The 14,892-nt window shown below is 40.6% G+C and overlaps 1 protein-coding gene and 1 pseudogene across 1 annotated transcript in view; both read right to left on the reverse strand.

Annotated features, from left to right (window-relative positions):
* LOC145498342 (von Willebrand factor D and EGF domain-containing protein-like) overlaps positions 1 to 2,490 on the reverse strand; it is a 52,793-nt gene extending 50,303 nt beyond the window's left edge. Inside the window, exons 1-3 of the mRNA XM_081478258.1 lie at positions 1,912 to 2,490; positions 1,727 to 1,780; positions 122 to 414 (exon numbers count right to left, since the gene is read on the reverse strand). Of these exons, the coding sequence (XP_081334384.1) occupies positions 122 to 414; positions 1,727 to 1,780; positions 1,912 to 2,389 (825 nt within the window). The 5' untranslated portion in view covers positions 2,390 to 2,490. The remainder of the gene's footprint in view (positions 1 to 121; positions 415 to 1,726; positions 1,781 to 1,911) is intronic.
* A 3,197-nt stretch (positions 2,491 to 5,687) lies between these two features.
* Positions 5,688 to 6,563, reverse strand: LOC145498464 (uncharacterized; annotated as a pseudogene).
* Positions 6,564 to 14,892: the final 8,329 nt, after the last annotated feature.

The following is a 14,892-nucleotide window of genomic DNA, read 5'->3' on the forward strand; positions in this document are numbered from 1 at the left end:
AATTGGCCTACTTGTCTCAGGACGCAGTATATCTATTTAACCTCCTGTGCAATAAACGTCGATTCAGCGATTAAAGTTGAGGATAACATTCCTTAGCAAAAATAATGTTCTGTAGACTTACCCATTGACCTATTTTGTACTTATAGGGTTCCAAAGTGGAATGAACTTTTGCACTGGCAACGCTTTGACAAGGGGCTTGATGCTGTTCTCCAGGAAGAAGACCGCCGCATACTACCTCACTTTTTAAAGATTTCCCTTCAGCAAACCATTCTATTCTGTAAGTCACATTCAACCACTTCTCTATCCCTTTAAAAATGCTGGCTTTACACACCAATGATACTTCCACCTCTTTATCATCCAGGTAAGTAATTGTAGGATCTCCGAGGTAGTCACTGGAAAATTTTGTTGGCGGGTCTGACCAAAAAAAAATATAGATATATGACTATATATATAAAAAAAAACTGGGGCTGAAGGCATCTCTATACATCCATAAATCTCAAAGTTTCTTCAAAAAATCTTGTTGTATGGTCAATACAAATTTTCCTATACGGAACTCTTTCTTATTTCTCTTTTTTCTCCCAGAAAACCCTCCTCAAACCCCTCTACCCCCCTAGGGAAAAAGGTTCTTACGGACCCAAAATGCTCGTTGAGTCGTACATGTATGTCCAGAAATGGAGAGTGATCCACCACTATAGCAACAAGTATTCAAGTTAGTCTGTAGGTTAACAGTGCTCAGAGCTCTGTTGGAACAACGACTTTCACACTAGACATGTTTCTTTCGCCACATGTGCCATTTGTTTTTGTTTTAACCACATTTTGACGTCATCTGTGATCTCTTTCTGAACAAACGCAAGCCAACATGGAATCTATTTGCTAATGTGCACTCATAGCTAACACCTATACATAATGTACTCAATTACATCAATTTCGAATGAATTGATAAGCCAATCTAAGGCTACAAAATGCACATAAGAAACACTTATTTTCAAGCAAAAAATCATTAAACATCTTTATTTGTTTCAGCTCTAGTGACCTTCTCTGCAATTCTGTCTACTGGGTAAATTTTGTAGCTCTGACCTGTGGAGAAGAAAGCTTAAGCTTTCGATTCGATCTGACGCAGCTCGCCCTGTTCCATTCAGTGAAACCATTATTCAAAAGCCTTGATGCACTTATATTCACGAAAAAAAAATCACTTACACGACGCACTATTACAATATTTTTTCTTTTTTTTTTTTTGTAACGAGCAGAATGCTTTTTCTTGACACTAATCCACACATTACAATGGCGTGGCCTTTTACACTGACCTTTTTTATGTAGACACGCACTCAAATTCGTCTTTGCAAGTTACAAATGCTACCAAATCAGTTTAGCGATATCAGACTACATTACAATGGCCAACAACGTTAAAGTTTTCCAGAAGGAAACTCTTCCTCCACCTCCCATGGTAAACGGACAGGAAACTATTTATTATCTTACGTCGTATGTGTAGTGTAACTTGAACTGGGCGCACGCGTCCCGACACGTAAGCGCGCGCGTGTCCACTCGTGTATGCACAAAAATATTGCGTTTTAGTTGGTTTATTAACATAGACCCTAAATTTCTATAAAACCTATAAAGAAATCAAGCATTTTGATAATCAAAGGCGAAAAACGATATTGTCCTTTAATCTTGCCACATGTTAGCACCGTGAACTTATTCCTATCACGTATAAACGGCTACGACTTACCGAAGCACTTTGGAAATACACCTTCCTTTCCGTAAGGACATGGTATCATGTCACCTATAAAGATAGAATTTGGACCGATTAGAAACTGCAAACAAAATTAAAGCAGACCTTATTACTGTCATTCAAACAGCACAGTGGTATCTAAATGGCGAAGAGAACATTATTTAACATGATATATTTCTCACCAGCGCAATAGGCAACTGCGCAATAGTAGGGTGGCCTAAGATAGTACACGTAGTAGTCGCCACAGTTTTTAACATTTATGTTTAAGGTGTCGTCGCAGTCGACGCCAAAGCTGTTGATGCATGCTTGGCGAACAACATTTCCTTCTGCCACTGTTGGATGGCGACCGTTTAGCCAAATAGGGTCATGAGTTCCGCAGTGATATTCTGGCACTGTCTTTTCTGGCATCATCACCTTTCCGCCAACATCACTTGTGAAGCGATACCATCCCGATGGCAAGCCGCGATCACACAAGTAACGCTGTCCCTGTTGCCATTTGCTCTTGATGCTGCGCCGAGGCTCGTTGATCTCTTTGTAAGTGGCGTTGCTACAACAGTTGTTGCAATTTGCTGTCTGGCATACGCAGACGTTCAGGTAGACTGCGATAAGGAAGAAACTCAGACAGGCAGGCTGACTGAAGCTCATCATGTTAGATCGCATGTTAATGCGTACAGTCCCAGGTTCTTAGTTGATTTGATCAGTTCTGGTTTGCAAGAATACACCAAGGAGGAGGAAGGAATGAAGCTCAGCTCGAAGTTTATTCTCAAGTGGGCTACGATTGGTCTATTGCTTAGTTGACGTCAGTTGTATGCTTGTATTTCACGAACTTATCGGGCCTTCGTCACGCTATCTCGCTTTAAAATCGAATGGGCCAAAAAAAAACCTTACACAAACCTGACCATAGGCTAAGCCAAGGAAAACATATTCGTATCAAAAAGACTAGTGCAGGTTTCTTTATTCAAAGGATCAGTTGTAATAAGCTTATAGTAAGCTTCAAGTTCTGCGTCGCGCCGTGCGAAGCATAAGAGACCCATAGGAGTTAGGCATCGGAAATTCGGGTTTTTTCAGTCGGTTAAGTATGAGTAATATGTTGATTGTACAGCCTTGGAGATAATGAAAATCAAGTAAATCAATCGAAGCTCTAATGTTATAGCGCATGTGCAAGGTGTAATGTAAACTACAATAACATAATCTAAAAGCATTTTATCTGTTGAAATGTGTTGTCTGATTTGTCTTGAATAACTGTCGGCTTATGTACTATTAATAGATTGATTAAAAGAAGCTCGCGTCCTCGATCATCTTTTTGCAGAACTTTGTGGCTTAATGGGTGGATGCCATCCAGTTTAATTCGCAATCAAAACATCTAACGAAAGGACATTTTGAATTGCAGGTACCAAAGCCCCATTTTAATTTTAAAAGCAAAACGAAAAGCAAACTAAACAAGCGGTGGAATTTGTTTGAACAGGTCAGAACAAATGCCTTGTCTAAAAGCTTAATGCTGTAAATTCAGACTAATAAAAATGCAAAGCACGAGCTCGAGCTGTCAAGGAAGTTAAGGGTGTAAAACTTCAGACCTCGGGAAAACTGAGGATTTTCATTAAAGGCATAACACCAAGGATTTTGACCATAGTTAGTAACAAATACCGGTCTTTACATTGTACATATGGGTTTGATTATTATGGCATCAAACCTTTAAAATATCTTCAATATATGATAACATTCTGAGACAAAGCCTCCTTGCGTGCCTGTTTTGAATATTTGATATATTCACATGAGGTTTTGGGGTCAAAACTCCGTTATTAGGTTTTTATTTCAAATTGCCGGAGGAGCTTCCTAACCAATTTAGCTTGTGCAATATACCTCAAAAATCACCTCACGTTTGTTTGAAACTCTCATCAGTTAATAGTAGTGCACGTTTAATAGTGTGCACGTTTTTAAACGTTTGAGAATTACATCCTAAATTCTAATCACTATTTTCAACATGCTCTGAAGAATATCTTATCAGTGAATACGTGGGTACCCCTGAGAATTTAAAGTTCGAACAGAAATCGATAATTTTACATCGTTAAAAGGAGACATCTAATGATATAAGCCTAGTTCATGGCAGGAGACTCGTTCCTTCTTTTGTTTGTTTGTTTGCCCCGCGCGCCCACCCGCGCGCCCAAGGAGCGCGCGAGGAATTACGTCGACTACGGGTATTTGCACTGGACTTAAAATTGCGTGACGAAAAGAAGATTGAAACAGGGACAGGGGGACTGCTATAATATCTCATTTTACAGTAGAGGTAGCTCCATTAGGTTCCATTGTAATAGTTCACGGTGCGGCGCAAGCTAGCTAGTGTAAGTTATAGTATGAAAACTTGTTTTCACGTTTGCTTTACTCCAGGTCTTTGAAAACATCTGTCAAGGTGACGATGAAATAATTTTCTAAAATCGAGAGTAGCTGAGTGTCGTGGGACTAGGGTGGTGGGTGCACGTCGTGGGTCGTGGGTGTGGTATTAAAAAGAAAAAAATGTAACAACAACAGCAGCAAAATATAATAACAATAAGATTGCTAAAAAGCTAAGTAAAAAAAGTAAATTTATCAAGTAAAATGAACTAAAAATTATTATATATATAGAATAAATAGTAGCAATATACAAACATCACGTCTCAGCGACGACACAACACCATTATCAAATCTGGATTGTATTATAATCGGTATCTTCAAATTTTTATTATTAAACCTCCAAAGAAAATTGATAGTTTCAGCGCACTGCCTGGAGAAGGAACTGACGTTGAATGTTTGGAACTATTGGCCAAGGTTACCATAGACTTCGTTTTGGTTTCTCAGCAGGTTATGCACTCTAAGCCAAAGGAGCATTGAGGCAATACGTGGGTAGTAATAATAATTTATGACACGACAACTAGAGTTGTTTTAGTGAAATTTTCTAAAAAAAATAAGTGCTTCACTAAAATGAAAGCAAAATGTTTCACTGTGACAAAATCACGTTTAAGGGCTTTGCCCACTTCTGTTAGTGCGCGCACGTTCTGCGTGTCACACGCAAGGAATAGTTACACGCCAAGCGCGATCTAAGGTTGAAACTGACGTAATTAACTACGCTACCAAGTGCGCGACTAATATAAAATGAAAGATAATCTTCCTGCTGTGACCAATTGAAGTTTACTGAACCTGTACTAAAACCAGGAACACCAGACTAGCAGCATATTGCAAACCAAAAACAGTTAAAGGCTACAGGCTACCAAACTGACTGTTATCCGTAGAAAATTTTATTGAAATCCAATTGTGAACATGCAGCAGCAGATACCATGGTGCGCAAGCAAAACAAGTGCAAGAGACGCAAATGTTTGACTAACTGAGGAGGTGACAGCAGAAAATGCAACGGGCACCGAAAAAGGTTTTAAAAAATGATGAAAGCAATTTATTCAATCTTTAAGAACGCGTGGTTAACCCTGCATTTTATAAAAGAGTAAAAAACGTTCCCTGGTAAAATTGTTTAAAATTGTGAGCTTTCAACAGCCAGTCTGCTGTCTTCGACGGACAAAAATGAAATGATAAAATAGACCTAAGAATTTTGAATATAACAAGCGAATGGCATATATTAAATAGAATACGTGTGAAAGAATGTGAGAATGCTAAAAGTGTAAAATTAGCGTTCTTTTAAAAGAATGTTATATTGTCCCGGCAGAGGGCACGAATTGTTGTCGGCCTCGACAGGTTTCGCTGTGTGCCAGGATTCCAGCGTCTTTCTAATGCGGCTATTGCCTTTGTCAATTATCTCAGCATTGTTAAAGTCGATGGTGTGATCAAAGGTCCAGGCATGTTTCGCTACATTGGAGCCTTTAGCACATTGTTCAGTATTTCTGATATGTTCTTTTCACCTTGTACTAAACGATCTTTTTGTCTCGCTGATGTAACTCCAGGGACAAGACCCACAAGGGATTTTGTAAACGACATTTCACTGGTCGTCGACTCGAGGTCGAAACTTGGGAACAGGGAACTCTTGTAGTAGTGTCTTGATTGGCTTGTTGGTTACCCGAATATCATGACTTTTGAGAATTCTAGAAAGAGGTTCGGTGATGCCTTTGATGTAGGGAAGGACCGCGAAGCTCTGACTATTCGTTGGGTCAGCCCAACTGAAGAACATCCCAACTAGTTCTTCAGGTGAAGGTGTATGTTGGAGGAGTCAAAGATTTCTTTCTTATGATGTCAGCAGTGACTTTTTGTGAGTAGCCATTAGATTGTAACGCGGTGATAATGCAATCAATTTCACGGGCTTTTCCAGCTTTCGAGTTTGGTAGTTTTAGGGCTCCATGTAAAAGTGTCGCTGCAGTGCTGATTTTGTGCTCTCTGTCATGATGTGAGCGGAAATCAAGATATCTGTCCGTGTGCGTGGGCTTCCGATAGACATGAATGTTGAGCCTCTCATTATCGCGAGAAATAAGGGTGTCGAGGAATGGCCATTAGATTCGTGCTCGATGGTGAAGGAAATATGCGGGTCGAGAGAGTTTAGTTAGTCATGAAAAGAAGTAACTGCATTCTTTTTGATGACACAAAAACTGTCGTCTACGTAACGTTTCCAGATTTTGGGTGGAACCGGGGTTGAATCGATTGCTGTTTCTTCAATTTCCTCCATACATAAGTTGGCTACTACAGGGCTGACAGCGCTACCCATGGCACAGCCGTGGATTTGTTTGTAGATGTCGTCATTGTAAATGAAATAATTGCTGGACAGCACAAAGTTTAGTTTCCTAAACTTTGTGCTGTCCAAGTTAACAAAAGATTTAATGAGCAGGACAATGGCTGTACACGTGCATAATAATTCCTTGCACATTTCTTTGCCGTCTTCTGTAAAACAACATCGTGAAATGACCAAATTATGCCTTGTGCAGGTGGAGAATGTGAACTGCGACGGATAATTCTTAAAATGTATATTTTGAGTTTCACGCGGTGTTCCATAACAAGTTTCGAGTTTTGACAAAGAGAAACAAACTAAATGAACTTAGAGTATCGCGAGATTCATAGGTAAAATGTCAATTTATTTTTTAAATCGACGTTGCCCTTGACGTCGCCGTAACTCCTTATTACTGGGTTCGGCGTTGCGCCTGACTGGTCGAGTTAACAGTGTTTTACCTTCTTGCTTAAAGTCAGTTGACAGAAGGTCATGTAATTATTCTCAAAGCCAAAAGGATAAGATGGTTTATATACATATATATAAAGATATCAAAAATAATGTAACCGAGTGTCTTCCAGTAGGTAATCATAGTTAGAAACGTTCGGTTTTAACTATTTTACCATTTCAGCCTTGTATACACACTTGCAAGAGTCTACAATATTATAATATAAAACTTACGCACGCATAATTTTTCTCCATTAGAAGAAATATCACATATTTACTTAAGACACTCTCTATCTGCCTTTGAAATTCTATAATAGCAAGCAAAAGGAAAATTAAACTTCCAGCTTCCCCTTTTCTCTTGGTTTACTGCATGGCCTTATTCCAGATGCCAATCTCATCATGGTAAACAGCATCATCTAAGATCCCCATTTCGTCAGGCTGGCCAGTGTCGTTTGAGACACCTACATCCTCATAGCGAGCAGCCTCGTTTGTTACGCCTAGCCCCTAAAAGCGAGCTTCAATAAAAGAGATTGTTACTTCCCCATAGCGACCAATTTTTTATCTTCCAACTCATATTTCTCATCCCCGGGCTCTAGGCATCTGGTTCCAGAAACTCCTCTGCTTCGCCTTTTTGCGACTCTGGCAGCGCCGAACCAGGTAAATAGCGATGATACCAAGGAGAAAAATGAGTCCGCCACAGAAAATGTCAATAACAACTCCAAACGGGAACATTGTTTCTGTTTTTGTCGTGACAATTTTGATGACAACAGAGAAAAAAAAAAAGACGTTTGCATATTTATCATTTTTTTTTATAAAATTCAATGACAATTCTATTTATTCGAACACAAAATTTAATAAGACTTTATTGGGTTTCAATTATCTTATGCATAATTACATAAAAAAAAAAAAACTACTCTAAGAGATAAAAATAGAATAATAAAGGCAAGAAAAGGTATAATACCCAAAGGGGCAGGCACGAACGAGACCAAAGGACCCATGCAAGGTGCCGCCCAAGTAGAAAATTTAGTTAAAAAAGCTAAAAAATTACACAACTGTATCAAGATAATTATATGACTATCAAACCGACCACATATCAAAAAAAGCATATGAAAAATGCAACTGGCTAAAGTTAAGTCTACTCACAAGCCAAGTGGTCAGTTATACCGGCTATTATCTCCTGTTTCTGTAGCATGAAACGACTAGGAGTATTTCTAACAACCTCTCACCCCATTGCGGATGGGAGGGGAGAGGGGGGGGGGGGGGAGAGAGAGGAGTTACCCGCAATCATTTATATAATGTCCGGTACCCATAAATATAGCTTGGTCGGGAAAGGCACTGTAAGAGAGTAACATTTTTGCTCATGAACAAAACACAATATCCCCGGGTGGGGAGAAATTTATACTGCTTAGTATGAGGAGGGACACTCACCCGCACCAGTTAGCTCTACCCAACCCAACATGCAATAAACGCATTAACATAATAATAGATCAAATTCCTATCAATAGTAGTAAGCACTGAACGTTGTGATTTTCCGGGGTTAACGATGCCAAACTAGGCTAGATAACTTTGTTCCCTCTTACCTGTTTATGATCTTGAGAAAATTATGTTTACTCTACAATATTTTTCAAACAGTAATATCACAATAAAGCACAAGTTAGAGCGAAACGAGACGAGGCGAGGCGAAGAAAAAAGCGAGTAAACAGCAAACAAACAGACAGAAAAACAGATAAACTAACAAGCAAAGGAAAAAATAAAAAAACCCGACATTCGTGCAAACAAGGTATTACTGAAAGTAGTAACTACTGCCCTTTATACTAGTCTAATTACCAAAATGTCTGTTTTCTTAATAAGAAACAAGAAACCGAAGCATGCAGAGTCAATGTTTTAGCGATCATAAACTTTCGACGCTGTCACAACGTCTCTCTCAAGTGAATGTGGTGGGAATCTATTTGTCATGTAAGCTTGGGTGGGTGAACCAAGTCACGTGCCAAAACATCCCCGTACAGGGCCGGAATTTCAAATTCATGGTCTCGATTGAGCGTTATTCACACTCTAATTTGTAGATGATGGAATCTTAAGAATGTACAAGCTGTGTTCTGAAGGTGTAAAGGTACATGGTAGGTGTTTATACCCTTCTAACGGAAGGCGCGAGCGATTTTTTCCGATACACCTTGTACATAGGGGAGAGGAACACTCGAAGTGTGTTGCTGTTGACCTGTACTCGTTGCTTCCTGGCTTCGGGAGGAGAATTTGTGAGGCCTTGGAAATTCTGTGGCAGTTCCTGAAGCTCAATCGTGACCGTGGATTTGAACTCCCGGCCCTATACGGGAGTGTTTTGGCACGTGACTTGGTTCACCCAAGCTCACGTGACAAAATAGAATCCCGCCCCCACATTAACTTGAGAAAGACGCTGTGACAGCGTCGAAAGCTTGTGGTCGCTAAAATATTGTCTCTGCTTCGGTATCCTGTTTCTTCTTATGTCTACTGAAGAGTCGGGAAACATATCTTTACTCAATTTGTCTGTTAAGGGAGCTCAGTCACGGTATTTTGAGTTGTTTTGGCCACAGACAAAATTACCTTTAAATGGTTGGAAACCTGAAAATAACAATTTAATAAGATAGAAAAACACCTACGAGATAATGGTTAACCATAAAGGAACAAGGATTGCTAAGGATGGAGAAGATTAACACGGATTACAAACGACGAATTAAAAAAATTGAGGCTAACCTTTTCGATATGTGCAAACTGTGATGTAGCCCCTTTAAGCCTGGTTCTCATATGCCGCCGGCACGGCTTGTGAAACACCGTTACGGCATATGTGAACATTTATCGCCGAATAAACAATCTGTCCCAGGCACTGACCGCCACCTTGCCCGCGAAGCTGAGCTTAGTTCAACTTCGTAGGCTAGCCGGTGGCTGTCGACGATTGTCGGCGATGAAAATATTTTATGTAAGCATCATTGCGGACTCAGCGTACTTGAGTAAGACGATTCGATCCATATTTACAGGTAGAATGGTTGAAAATTGCGCCAATTCGAAATGCATTTCGCGCCAATTTGAGTTCGTCGGCGATCCATCGCAGATGCGCCGGGGAACCCACTGGAACAGATCGCCGTACGTTGTCAGTTGCAACCGGCAACTACGTCGTAGGTAGGTCGGCGGGATATGAGAACCAGGCTGGTTTTACCTTTCGCGATGTAAAACGGATCGCTATTTCTCTGGTACTGACCACACTTTGCTTAAAGAGTAGGTAAATTTAGGGGCTTTCCATCTTTTTTGTCTCTCCACGACCCTGTTGCTACAGTGAGTATAGTTTACATCAAGGGCACTTCTGAGAGCATCTCAAGGATCCTACAGCCCTACAACATCCGTGTAGCCCACAAACATACAGTTACATTACGACATTTGCTGATCAACTTTAAAGACAAGGACGAACCCAACGACAGACAGGGAGCCGTTTACAAGATCAAATTCTCCGACTGCCAGACTTCCTACATCGGTGAGACTCAGTGGCAGAAACCTTAACACGAGACTGACTGAACATAAACAAGCAACGAGAAAGGGTGATGCCAATAATCACATTGCTTTACTGATCATCAAATGACTAACCACAGCATTGAGTGGGACTCTGCTCAAAGCTTAAGCTACAGTACAAAGTATTTTCAACGAATAACTCTGGAAAGCGCTGGCTGGTACACTAACTTAGAACAAACGCCTCTTAACAGATGTCAACAACTACCGGCACCTTACAAACGACTTATTTAGGACATAAGCAAAACCGACAAACGGACCTCAAGCAGTCCGACTTAATTTGACTGACAATAGACGGACATCATACAGACCGACTTTGACTACAAACAGACGGATCGAAACTTACTAGAACCGACCAATGACTGCTGACAAACTTTGCACGATTGTTCTCAGCCAATACCATCATGGCTAAACTGACCAAGCACTTTCAACGGACCAGACTTACAACGTCATTGACTGACTAACACTATTCACTTGACTCTGAAGATGACTTCTGTTCAGGTTTCCGAAGCGTCCCTCACCCGGAGGATCACACTAGAGACAGTAGACGATATACTTTATTTAAGTGTTCAAGTGTTTAGCACAACTGTGCTATTGGGAATACTGAGGCAAGCAAACAAATACTGTAAATTAAACAAAAACCTGTCAAAACGCCCATCTGGTGGGACGCTGACCAGTTGGTTATTTACAAGGCATGGAGAGGCTGAATCTGGATCCACGAAACATAAATCCATCAAATGGTAGGGAGGAGGATCTGAACTCGGGGCCTTCGCTAATTTACCCTGACTGAGTGGTTGACCTGGCGTAGCGATCAGATCGGATCCGTACATCTTTCTGTCTGTCTGTCTGTCTGTCTGTCTGTCTGTCTGTCTGTCTGTATATGTTCACTTGTTTGTTTGTCAACATGTCGTCCTGTCTACCCGTTTGTCCATCTGTAGGCCTGTCAAATATTGCCAGGACAGGCAAAAATAAAACAGACTGTAAGATAGACAAACAGACGACAGTAGAAAAAACAAAGCACTGCTCCCAGCGACTCATTCAGTATTTCATCTCGATGATTTACGGAACGCACGTCCCGGATTAGACCGATTATTCTCGCGGAAGTTATTGGCCTCGCGCACGATGTTGGTGTACAACTGCGTAACAAAAACCGTCTCACGCTAGATTTCTTATTATTTCTCGTCATCGTTAAAGCCAGTGGTCGTAAAACTTTGCAGAATTAAACTTCCATCTATGTGCACCCCAAAAAGCGAAATCTTCTGTCTGAAAGAGATTTATTAGAAGAACAATAACAAATTCCAGAAAGTGCCGTTTCCCCCCATTTTTTGATCAGAACGTAAAATTCATTATTATAATTTTTAATTTCTTAGTGTGAACAATTCAATCACTTCAAGAAGGTGGCTCCAAAGTGCACCTAAATTTTGCTTTAAAATGGTGGGACTCTTTCACTTGTGGTTGTATTTGTCAAAAAAATTTATTTAAAAAACTAGCGTGAGACCACGTTTTTAATCTCAAAACTTTGTCATCTTATCGCGCCTTTGTTCGCAGGTTTCTAGCCTGCGAACGCAGACGTATTTCCGGCTGTCACTTGGTTTCGCCGAAAATTAACGTCTGCGAACCCGAGCCAGAAAACGATTTCTGTGACGTAGGAATTCTAAGCCAATCACAGTTTAGCTCAAATAACCCCAGAACTACTGCGCGAGGTATTCGCTGCGACACAGGGAGCCCTCACATCCGTTTAGAATATGAATAAAAGATTAACCTACCTTTATCGCGCGTGTTTTGTGTTTTGTGGCAGCCATTTTGAATTTTTAATACGCGGTCTGCTAGTGCGAAGTCTGAAACCGAAATTACGGCTCCGAGCGATTTCCGTAATTTCGGTTCCAGACCTCGCACTAGTAGACAGCGCGCGTGTTAAAACTTCAAAATAGCCGCCACAGAACACAAAACACGCGCGACGAAGGTAGGTTAATCCTTTTTATTCATATTCTAAACGGATATGAGTGCTCCCTGTGCTGCGAGGAGCACTCGAGTTACATTCTATCATGGAATCTGATAAGCCAAGGAGAAACGAAAGTCATTACGTCATAGAAATCGTTTCCTGACTCGGGTTCGCAGACGTTATTTTTCGGCGGAACCAAGTGGCAGCCGGAAATACGTCTGCGTTCGCAGGCTAGCACGTTTGGAGCACTTTTTTTCCTTTTTTGCCTTTCGCGCGAATTTTGCGTTTTGCCAATCGCGCCTCCGGCATCGCGCATTTTTTTTTGCCTTTCAGGCCCGCGCTATTTTTGCCATTTTGTCGTTTTGCTAATTTTGTCTTCTGGGCGCTTTTGCCGCTTGAGTTAAGGAATTTTGCCTCGCTGGCGACCAACACCGTAATAAAGGCTGGAGTACGCGAACAATGCAAAGTACTGACAAAAAGCCGAAGCGAGCATTTTGTGATACTTTTAGTGACGTTATTTTCACAGGCGAATGCTCAGTTAAGATTGAACGTTATCCTCGTCGATCCTTCCGCAAAGTTGGCGAACAACACCGTAATATTAAAAGGTCAACCAAGACATCGATGTTTTGTTTTGTTTTGTTTTGTTTTTCTTCATTCGGAAACCTTTCAATCCCAGTCTAACTCGACTCGTCCATCCATTTCCTTATTTGGACATAACTTGGGCTTGTCAATAACAAAATGGCCGCGATGAACACGAAATGGACAAATGCAGGGAAGATGCTTGCTTAGTGCGCGTAAAAAGAAATAAAAAAAAAGACATAAAATGATTCGTTCTGTCATTTTCTCAAGGTCGCAGGGTTGGACAAAAATTGGACAAACGTGTATTTAAAGTTACATCGTTTCCAAACCGTTGGTAAGTACTCTGACAGCGTAACTTACTAGCATGTGGCGTTCTCTAAAGTTTGCGTTCAGGAGAATGCTTTTCTCCATTTTTGTGATTCGAAAGAGCTCGTTTAACAATAATTTGCAACGCCTTCCCTTGCGAAACATTTCATATGGTTAAGGAAGCTAGCTTACATTCGGAATTGAACCAAATCATTTTGATGGACTCGGAATAAAGGCAAAATACGCAAAAAGACAAAAGGGCGCGATTTTTTTGCTGGCCCGAAAGGCAAAAGCAAAAACCACCAAAAGGAGTAACGTGCGCGATTTTGGCAAAAAAGCAAAATTTGCCAAAAAGGCAAAAATGGCAAATCGCGCCTGCAATGAGCGCGATAAGAGTAGCGTAAAATACGGCCTGATGTATTACGCTACTTGCGAAGTTTAGAATGAAGAGTATGTGTTATTTTGACTCCTTACAAGAAAGGCACAAGCGCTTTTGAGACATAACTAAGATGGAAGGAAACTACATGGAAATCGCTACAAGATGGTGCCCATTTGAAGAGAAAAGGCGTATTGGCTATCTAATTGGCTCTTCCTAACAGGATGATTTGCATTCCCTGGTGAATTCACAACATTTTCGTATTTTGGGTACCGAAAATTCTTCGCAACTTGCATGTAATGAAAAGATGGCCTCCTCAGCAAAGAATTAGAAATTTTAATTCCAGCGCGTGTTTCTTTTTGTTTTTGTTTTTTTTTTTTCGGCGCGAGGAAGCCATGCTTTCAATAATATTCAATATTATGGCACATGGTCATAGTGACAATTCCTTTCACCGACCAACTCAAAGTTGGAGAACGCTCGGATTTTGTCTACCGCCAACTAGTGAGATTAGTCCAGTATTCTTGAAATTGTACTTTTCTGGAGAGTTCTGCTGATTGTATTACAATTTTTCTGCGCTCAATAGTTGCGAAATGCGAATCGAATGAAAACGGTCAATTTTCAGCCCAGTGGGGACTCACTGAATTAACATGGTCCCAAGGTTAAATCGGACATGCTATTTCAAGGGGAAAAAAAGCCCAGCGTAGCAGAGTTTATTTTTCTAGCCTTTTCGAAGAGATACGATTTTGTTCAGTCAATTTTTGTGGACGTTTTCTCTTAACATAACTCGAGATCAGCAAGAAATATCTAGCTACGCATTTTCCTATCGATTACGAGTTAAAACTCGGTGAAAGGAAGCACTTGAGACATTATTTTTTTTTTCAGTGTGTATCAAAGATTCCCAGAGTTGTGTTTTGTAGCATTCTCACGATATCGCCAAAAATACAATAGCAGGAAATTAATCTCATAAGTTCCCTCAACAATCCAGTTTGGGTCCAGTTTGTAGCCAATTGATTACAAATTGTTTTCAACCTGCTCATACTCTCTCTATATAAAGCGGGTATATTCGAGGGTTGACCAATATACACGAACTGATACGACCCGTATGATGGCATGTTCCTTTTTGCACGGCTCGTAAGACTCGTACGGGTCGTGAAACAATGGTTTACGACTCGTTCAGTTAGTGAACTGTATATCATAGAGAGACTTGGAGCGTATATACAAGTCCATGACCCGTACGACTCGTACGACTCGTACGGGTCGTAAAACAATGGCGGTTTACGAGTCGTACAGTTGGTGAACTGCATATCATT

This window comes from Orbicella franksi, chromosome 9, assembly GCF_964199315.1.
Source record: "Orbicella franksi chromosome 9, jaOrbFran1.1, whole genome shotgun sequence".
Classification (NCBI taxonomy): domain Eukaryota; kingdom Metazoa; phylum Cnidaria; class Anthozoa; order Scleractinia; family Merulinidae; genus Orbicella; species Orbicella franksi.